We start from the raw sequence: 9,795 nt of genomic DNA on the forward strand, positions 1-9,795 counted from the left end.
CGACATATAGGCCAGTGATTGGGATCGGTGCGCCGGCCTCGCAGCGCTGAATAACCAATGGTTGTTATAATTAGGAGGATGTAGTGGAGAAAACAAACAGCCCCCAGCGGGACCTTATTGGTTAGAAATAGCGCCTTACAGTCGGGGGTGATAATAAGGCTTTATAGGAATTACGTGTCACATAGGAATCGCGTGTCACATAGGAAGATGAAACACTGAACTATAAGAGAACAAGAGCTGAGAATGAGAATCGTGCAGTCTAAACAGGCTGCATGAGAGAGAACAATCGGGTGATGACATCACCAGCTCATTCTCTCGGGGCAAACGAGAATTGTGCATTTTTTATTTTGTCTAAAAGGCGCTTTATACCCACAATACATCATGGATCCAGATTACAGTTGACTGCAGGGTAAGTATCATTTTGAGAATTTGTATAATTCTATACAAAAAAAACAACACAACTCTTACTGGCTGTTCGATGTCTGTGAATTACCTCATGCATTCAATTTTTTTTCTTTTTAAACCATATCAAATAGGAATATTGACTTTTCTCTATGAAATCTCTCATATCAGTTTTCAGAATTTGATTCCTTTAAAGAAATTCAAAACGGCTCCTCCACTTTGTGACATCTATGATGAGCCCCATGTTTGGCATTATAAGTAAACATTTCTCGTGTTTTGAGCATTAAAAGGACTTCGCTCTAATGTGAGTTCTCTGATGTGAAGCAAGATTTGTTTTCTGTATAAAACATTTCCCACATTCTGAACATGAATATGGCTTCTCTCCTGTGTGAATTCTCTGATGTCTAACAAGATCTGATTTATGTGTAAAACATTTCCCACATGCTGAACATGAATATGGCTTCTCTCCGGTGTGAATTCTCAAATGTAAAAGAAGATGTGCTTTAAGTGTAAAACATTTCCCACAATCTGAACATGAAAATGGCTTCTCCCCTGTGTGAGTTCTCTGATGTGTAACAAGACCTGATTTCTTCACAAAACATTTCCCGCATTCTAAACACGAAAAGGGCTTCTCTCCTGTCTGAGCTCTCTGATGTCTAACAAGATCTGATTTATGTGTAAAACATTTCCCACATTCTGAACATGAATATGGTTTCTCTCCTGTGTGAATTCTCTGATGTGTAAGAAGATGTGCTTTAAGTGTAAAACATTTCCCACATACTGAACATGAATATGGCTTCTCTCCTGTGTGAGTTCTCTGATGTCTAACAAGTTCTGATTTACAGATAAAACATTTCCCACATTCAGAACACGTGAATAGGTCCCCTGTGTGAATTCTATGATGACGAACAAGATCTGATTTATCGGTAAAACATTTCCCACATTCAGAACATGTGAAAAAGTCCCCTGTGTGAAGTCTATAATGTCTAATAAGAGACATTTTCAGCTTAAAACATTTCCCACATTCTGAACATGAATATGGCTTCTCATCTGTGCAAGTTCTTTTATGTGTAGAAAGACCTGAGCTTTTTGCAAACTGTTTTCCACATTGCAGACTGTTACCCCCGGTGTGACCTGTACTTGTAGTAAAATGCTGAGATTGATCAGGAGAAGGTTCCTTGTGATTAGGGGGATTATATGATAGATCTGTACTGGTACATACTGGCTGAACATTAAGGGTAATGAGGTTTTCTCCTGGAGAGTGCTGCACAATATCTTCATCTTCTGCTTTACACTTTAGCGATGACATGAAGTTTCCATCAACGTCCTCAATGGGATTTTCTGTTAGGATTAAATTTGGATTTAGTGATTTTTTTTTTCAGCTGCAAAAAGTAGCCAAATATATAAAATTCTTACTAGGCTGGAAAAACACCTGCAGTTTTTCATACAGTAATTCAAGTTAAAGCCAGAATTAGACCCAGGAAGAAGATAATGCAAATGGAGGATTTATATGTTTCCTGTTCCCTTTGAATCCACTTCTGGATTTTTTTAAAGTAAAAAATTACATAAAAAATTGTCCCCAAAACTGCATATGTGTTTACAGCCTTATGCTTTGTCCAACATCATTAAATGTACAAATGACAACAAACATAATTCAGGTCATAGAATTGAAGGTTCAAGCCCCCTACAGGGAAATAAAAAAAAAAACTTATACATAGTAAAAGAAAAAGAAGGAACACAAGAAAAAAATTTAATTATTCTTCCCATTAATTCCTTTTCTATGAGGGATATCATTCTGCACTTCTGTCACAGCTGTGACAGCTGTGGCAGGAGTTTCCTTTATCACCGCAGGGACCGCGGGGATGAAAGAATCCTCTGCCACAGCTGTCACAGCTGCAGCAGAAGTGCAGAATGATATCCCATTGCTTTCAATGAATGAATGAATGAATGAATGAATAGCCAAACACTATCTGTAATTGGCTGAGCGCTCAGCCAATAGCTAAGCACTAGCTGCTATTGGCTGAGCCCTCAGCCAATCGGCACAGCCCTTTCAGGAGGTGGGGATTTTTAAATACCCGCCTGCTGAAAGTGCTGGACAGCAGTGTCGGGGAGCCAGCCGGAGGACGCGTCTGAGCGACGGAGAGGTGAGTAATTAAAAAAAAAAATTTTACCTCTTATTGATGATTTTCAGGGAAGGGCTTACATTTCAAGCCCTTCCCCGAAAATCATACTGCAGGGTTTGCTACAAACCACGGCTTTCAATGGGTCCGGCAGCAGCGCCGATCCCATTAAAAGCAATGGGATAGTATGCTGCACTTCTGCCACAGCTGTCACAGCTGTGAAAGAAGTCCACGGCATTCTCCATATCTTTTCAATGGGGCTAGCGCTGCTGCCGCTGGCCCCATTGAAAAGTCTGGCAATATGCCGGTCTTATTTCAGCGTCTTATAGAAGCGTTCATATGTGAGGAGTTTACTAAAAAAGATACAGTACATAGACTATATTAGGTGCGCGCCGGCAGGAGCTTCCATTGACTCCTATAGGACCAGGAGTTAATGGAAACTTCTGTGCTCGGAATAGATTTCCCGCTGCTTTCAGCAGGGCATTTAGAATGTGCTGCCCAAAAGCATCTTTTAAATATCCCACTGTTTTCCCAGTAGTCCCGCTCCCTGTCTCCCTGCTCTGGGGAAATCCCGAAGCCTTGCGGGGCTTTTTCTCTCTCTTCGTGGAGCAGCTGGTTTTCTCAAAGTGCAGCTGCTCCAGTGATCAGGCAAAGTTTCATGCAACGTGCATATGAAACTTCGCCTGTTCACGAGTTTCGTGCAGCTCATTTAGGCGCGCAGAAAAAAAAATATATATAGTAAATGGTAAAAAATGGAACATAAGAAAAAAAATGTCACTTTTCCTCACTGTCTCTTCTTTGTTTAAATAAGAAAACACATTTGCTATGGTTTTATCTGTAGCAAACCGTGCAAATAGTGTTTTTACGTATGTTTGGTATCGTAGTAATCGTACTGACCCATAGAATAAAGCTGTCTTGTCATTTTTGTTGCAGTTTGCGCACTGTAGAAACAGGATGGCGGTATGTCATTTTTTTCCCCATTTCTGTCCACTTAGAATTTTTTAAGAGTTTTTCAGTACATTATATGGTACATTAAATAGCACCATTGAAAAATACAACTCGTCCCGCAAAAAAACAAGCCCTCATACAGTGACGTCGATGGATAAATAAAAAAGTTAGGATTTTTTTTAAAGCGAGGAGGAAAAAACTAAAATAGAAAAAAAAGCTCCGTCACTAAGGGGTTAAACGGAGCCAATATGATTTTTTGGTTCACTTCACTTCCCCACACCAGGAAAATGCAGAATGCACATGCGGCAAATGTTTCCTTCATCCCTGCGAGGAAAAACTATTCTCTGCTGCACCTGCCAGATCTGTGACAGAAGCAGCAAAGAAATTCTTCATTCCTGCTGGGAATAAAGAATTCCCAACCACAGCTGTCACAGATGACAGCTGCGGTAGGGGATCCAGCTGCCGGCATCCTGCAACTGTTTTTCAGGAAAGGCCTTTAAATGTAAGCCCTTCCCTGAAAAACGAGGAAAAGTGGTGTTAAAAAATCTAAAAAGTGCTCTCTAATGCAGTTCTTTCAGCAGTAGGGATTTAAAATCCCCCCTGCTGAAAGAGCTGCTTCTGACTGGCTGAGGTTCTTGCGGGGATGAAAGAAATATCTGCCGCATGTGGCAAATGTGTTCTTCATCCCTGTGGGGATTTAGAATTCCTTTGCTGCATCTATCACAGATGTGGCAGGTGTAGCAAGGAATTCTTTTTCCTGGCGGGAATAACGAAAACATCTGCTGCACGCGGCAGATGTGTTCTTCATCCCCGCGGGAACTTGTTTTTCAGGGAAGAGTTATATTTAAAGTTCTTCCCTGAAAAACAATTATGGGGTGCCAAAAGACCATTGTCTTCAATGAAGCCGCCGGCAGCAGCCACAGCTCCATTGAAGGCAATGCACGGACCATCATACACGTGTGTTTTTGGGCGTACAGGGGTGCGCAGCTATGTACGCAGATGTTCATGTGAAGTCACCGTAACTGACAATACATCTTTTCTGCGGGTCGGTACGATAACAACGATACCAAAATTCTTATTTTTTTTTATGTTTTTCCACAATAAAAACAGTTTTTTTGTATTTTTTTCTTTTAATCGCTGCATTTAAAGTCCTATACCTTTTTCCATAGACAGCGCTCTGTAAGGGCTTATTTTTTGCAAGACAAGCTGTAGATTTTATTGGTACCATTTTGTGGTGCATATGGCTTTTATTGCTTTTTTTGGGAGGCAAAATGCTTATTTTTAGCATTTTGCCTCAGTTTTTATGTTTTATTTTCATGCTTTTTGCCATGCAGAATAAAAAGCAGGTTCAACTTATTGTACGCGTCCTTATGGATACGGTGATACCAAATATGTGGGATTTAAATTTTTTATGCTAATATGAGAAAAAGCACAAAAAAGGGTTTTTTTTACATTTTTCTTTTTTGTAGATTTTTTTTTATTTTTTTTTTTTACACTATTTGTGCCTCTGTAGGGGACTTACACCATAGCACCTATGATCACTCTGATAAGGCATTGCAGGGCTTCTGTCCTGCAATGCTTTACTGCTTGTATTAGTGATCACAAGTACTGGCAATGCAGTACTGGCATCCTGTTGCCATGCCAAACTGTCGGGCTCTCCGTAATTATATTGTGAGAGTCCGATGGCGTCACAGAGGACCTGATGGCTTCTGTGAACCCTTCAAATGCTGCGATCTACATAGATCACTGCAGGGTAGGGGTTAATAGCAGGGGGGGGGGGGGGGTGTTCGCTGCTCCCATGCACCCCCGCTGCTGGATAGCGCAGGATCTCTTCCGATCTCACGCCATCCACAAGGCATAAGTGTACGTCCAGTTGCGCTAAGTACCTCCCTGCCAGGATGTACAGTTACGCCCTGTGGCAGGAAGGGGTTAAATTGAGATCCTAGATTAAATGTCATACTACACACATAGAAATGCACTACACAAGATGGTATCAAGGCTTCAAGACAACCACCGGTGCCTGCCTGTGCCACAGTATTGGGGAACAGGACTTTGAAAACAAAAATATATATAGTGTGGCTTGTATTTCTCTACTTACCTTGTGATATTGGAGGCAGGTGGTTCTCCATCATGACGTCCTTGTACAGATCCTTGTGTCCTTCTAAATACTCCCACTCCTCCATGGAGAAATAGACAGCGACATCCTGACACCTTATAGGAACCTGACACACACAATGATACCATCATTACCCAGACATCTCTAGTGCTGTTACTGTATAATTACCCAGCATTCCCAGCAGTGTCACCTCTCCAGTCAGCAGCTCAGTGATCTTGTTGGTGAGTTCTAGGATCTTCTGTTCATGTATCAGTAAGTGAGGAGGAGCCTCTGTGATGGGGCTCTGGCTCCTCCTCCATCCTACTGACTCATGGAGATGGCTGTTGGTAGTCGTACCGTCACCCGATGTCTTCTTCACTATTGTGTAATCCTGTGTATGGAGAGAGACACGTAGAGGGCTGAATCCAGTATTGTGATCCAAAGATGGATTGAAAATTGTGTAAAATCTCCTAAAACTGATCAGGAAAGACATAAAGATCTTAACCCTTTCCAATCCACTGTCTGACATGTAAAGACATTATGATTTAAGGCTGTACAGCTCCGATGTTGGAAGACGTCCGTCGGGGTTCTCTTATTGTATATTGTCAGCCTCTCTGCTGTCGGAGCCTATCCAACGTGTCTCCTCATACAGTGCTGGCTTTAGCCAGCAGATAGCGCTGTTGTATAACAGCAGAAAAAGAGTAAGCCCCCTAGGAAAACCAGGATACAAATTGGATTGGAAAGGGTTAAGGCTCTTTTCTTCAGAGCCTCCAGCACCAACTGCAGGACTTTTCTGTCTGGTAAAAATGCCGGACTGGTGCAGCAACCAAATACACAAGTACTGCCCCTTTGGGTGTTAGTCTTGCGGTTTTTAGGGTTTCAGCAGGGTTAGCCCACATTGAGTGGGGTCGCTCTTGTCAGGGCGATCGCTCCACAGATTGGCAGGGAAATCACAGGGCCTTTTATAGTAACAATGTGCTATCAGAACATCGACTCTAATTTAGATCTCAGATCCCTGGAAAATAATCTATTTATTCGGCACCGCGAGTTAGAATCAACAAACTGTGATTACTGCAGTAATACCTTCTGTATAACCCCTGACCCCAAGACAAACAATATTCTTTATTATTCTGTGTATATATTGAGGTTAATGTTATTACATATTTCTAATAAAGCAGTATATTGTTAAAGCGGTATCCTTTTGCAGTGATCAGCACCTTGTTGTTGGTCCCGTCATTATATATCATTATTACAGAGAGATTTGTTCCCCAAAGAGAGAAGGTAAAGGAGAGAACATGATGGAAACCTTCATATATTGTATGTTACAGGAGGGAAGACACTAACCCCATGAACAAGGGGCCCAATCTGACATTAATGGGAGTGAAGACCAAAAGCAATGTCAGAAAATATCATTTTACTGAAAGAGTAGCAGATGCTTCCAGCAAACTTCTAGCGGATGTGGCTGGAAAATCAAAAGTTAGTGAATTTAAAAGGGCATCCAGTGAAATCACATTTAATTTATCTGCCCCCTCACCCGCTCTTCTCTCTCACTCTGGGTATCTGAGATGTACATTGCGGTCACTTCCATGCAGCGTAGCCTTTTATCTGATACTTATCAGACACCATCTTCATTTTTTAGATTTCTCTTCCTCTATGCTGTTATCAGTCACATGATGCATCAGTAGAGCATCACATGACCAGCTACAGCTAGTACCATCTGTCTGCAGAGATGATCATAACTAGAGATGAGCGAGCGTACTCGGCCATGCCCCTTTTTCGCCCGAGCACCGCGATTTTCGAGTACTTCCGTACTCGGGCGAAAAGATTCGGGGGGCGCCGTGGGTGAGTGGGGGGTTGCAGCAGGGAGTGGGGGGGGGGAGAGGGAGAGAGAGGGCTCCCCCCTGTTCCCCGCTGCTACCCCCCGCACCGCCACGCCTCCCCCAGGCCCCCGGCGCCCCCCGAATCTTTTCACTCAAATACTGAAACGAGTATACTCGCTCATCTCTAATCATTACCCCTTATATTCACCTAAACCACAGACTACATGTAAACAGTCAGAAGCGGGAGCTGCCACTTTATTATAATTGTGAAACAGGAGCCTCTAAGGCCTCATGTCCACGGGCCGCACTGTTTCCTTGTGCAGAATCCCGCAGCAGCCACAGACATGAGGCCACAAAATACATTATACTTACCTGTCCGGACGCTGCGGGGCTGTTCTCCATCACAGCCGGATCTTCTTTCTTCTGCACAACGGATGCGCTCAGGACGCCAGTGGCATGTCGCACCGTCTCTTCTTTTATTATTATTTTTTTAAGTCCTGCTTTCCCGCGGTCCCCAGCACGTCCGCAGTGTCAGCTGCAGACATGCCGCTGATCCGAACGGCTTCCATTGACTTTAATTGAAGCCTACGAAAGTCGTCCATGCTGGAAACCAGCAGAAAGTGGAGCATGCTGTGTTTTTTCCTGCACGTGTGATCCACATACCTGTGGGTGCCTAATGATAGTCTATGGGCATATTGAACTGTGGATCATCCGCGCGGGTTCCCCACATGGATTCCACAATTGAATTATGCCCGTGAACATGAGGCCTAAATAATCAGCAGTAGGAGCTCCTATCCACCGTGAAGAGCCTGTGTGGTACAGTCCACATCATTTCATCATTCAGAAAGGCCCAAGTCCATTCTTTGGGGGAGTCACAGGGAGACAAGTAATTCCCAGATGGTCACAATGAGATTACAAGACCCAAATAAAGAGGGCAATGTTCGGAAAGGAATAATTAAGGCAGGTTATACAAGTTACATAAGGAGTGAAAACAAATATCACCAAAGTGGTACTTAAGGCCTCTTTCACACGGGGAGATAAAGATAATATGGGTCAGCACTTCCCAATAGAAACCTATAGGTGCACATTAAACCACGGCTGCAACATACAATAAAAGCAGAGAAGAATGGCAACAGCACGCAAAATACATTCACTATGAGAGGCTCACTGAAGTCAGATAAAAGCTCAAGTTGCTTTGTATTTTTCTTAATTTCAGCAATAACAAGGTGACCCAAGGAAAAACTACGACCACTGGCGGCACATGAGCTTATTAAAAAACACAACACAAAATAGATCATGGCCCACAAGGTTCTTATCGCCCAAGCCTGGTTTGCAGCAACTGTTGATCAGGAACCCACAGTAGTTGCACTCACTTCCGGGCTCTGACTAGAACTCCATGCCCTTGCAGTCTTTTATGTCCCAGTAATCAGCTTAGTGTTTTCAGTTAAGCTCACTGGGACCTACAAGAAAGTCCTGGACTGGATCCCTACCTCAATCAGGTGAAGTGTCTGGGTAAGATATACACTCCGTCCAGCACCCTCCTATTTACCTGCCAGCAATAAGATAAACATACATCAATCCTAAGGGATAAGTAAAAGGGACGTAAGATAATTGCAGACTAGATAGACCAAATCTCCAGGTCAATCTCCGGCCATGTGATCCTACTGGCTCCTGGCTGCCCTTCCCTCCTCATTACAAGGAGCCTACTTACCATTCTCATTGCTCCTACCACATTACTATTAGCTCATTGGTTCCCACCATACAGAACTGACCATATTGGTGCCAATCTTCACATTCTCTGCTGTTCAGTTCTTTAGTTCTCCCTCACTTGGAAGGTCTGGAAGCCGTTATACAGGACACTGGATTATTCCTAATACTTCCTACAATGGATTTTCTCTCCTCTTAGTCTGACTTGTTATATAATACAATAATATAGAACAGCTTACCTCTCCGGTCAGCAGGTAGATGATCTCTAAGGAGATGTTTAATATTCTTTTGGTAACTTCATTCCTGTCCTTGCTCATCCTTGGTGGCTCATTCAGAAGGACCAATTTGGATGAAAAAATGGGATCACCTGGAGGGGTTTAGTACTGCACCTTAAAAAAGATGGAACAAAAGGCTCTAAATCCTACTGCATCATATGTGACATACAGGCCCTCACTTATCGATCACTGATAGAATCAGCTTCTCAGGTTCTATATGGATTCTAGGGATTTGCCATAAATATCTAGGTTGCTGCCCAAGCTGTTTCCATAACTCCCATAGATGTGAACAAAGAGCTGTACATGTGTGGCCGCCTCTTCATTCATTGTCCTCTTGGATGTACCTGCTGTGGACCCCTGGCTGCACATATAGTGGGTGCGTGTCAGAGGCCAAACCCACATTATCATCTATGGCATATTCTGTGGAT

General features: G+C 42.9%; 1 protein-coding gene across 1 annotated transcript; it reads right to left on the reverse strand.

The window, feature by feature from the left end:
- Nucleotides 1-685: 685 nt before the first annotated feature.
- LOC136612723 (gastrula zinc finger protein XlCGF57.1-like) lies at nucleotides 686-9,409 on the reverse strand. Its single transcript, XM_066593348.1, has 4 exons — nucleotides 9,332-9,409; nucleotides 5,777-5,956; nucleotides 5,569-5,692; nucleotides 686-1,743 (listed from the first exon to the last, which is right to left on the reverse strand). Exons 1-4 carry the CDS (start codon nucleotides 9,407-9,409, stop codon nucleotides 686-688), a joined length of 1,440 nt encoding a protein of 479 aa, XP_066449445.1.
- Between the last annotated feature and the right edge of the window lie 386 nt (nucleotides 9,410-9,795).

This window comes from Eleutherodactylus coqui, chromosome 1, assembly GCF_035609145.1.
Source record: "Eleutherodactylus coqui strain aEleCoq1 chromosome 1, aEleCoq1.hap1, whole genome shotgun sequence".
Taxonomy (NCBI): Eukaryota; Metazoa; Chordata; class Amphibia; order Anura; family Eleutherodactylidae; genus Eleutherodactylus; species Eleutherodactylus coqui.

What these genes read in the sequence shown, in the direction of transcription:
- LOC136612723 (XM_066593348.1), bottom strand. Translation starts at nt 9,409, where the DNA reads ATGAGCAAGGACAGGAATGAAGTTACCAAAAGAATATTAAACATCTCC. An exon ending in TCTACCTGCTGACCGGAGAG is followed by an intron (nt 5,957 to 9,331) that starts GTAAGCTGTTCT and finishes CTCCATACACAG; the next exon opens with GATTACACAATAGTGAAGAA. An exon ending in CTGAGCTGCTGACTGGAGAG is followed by an intron (nt 5,693 to 5,776) that starts GTGACACTGCTG and finishes TGTGTGTGTCAG; the next exon opens with GTTCCTATAAGGTGTCAGGA.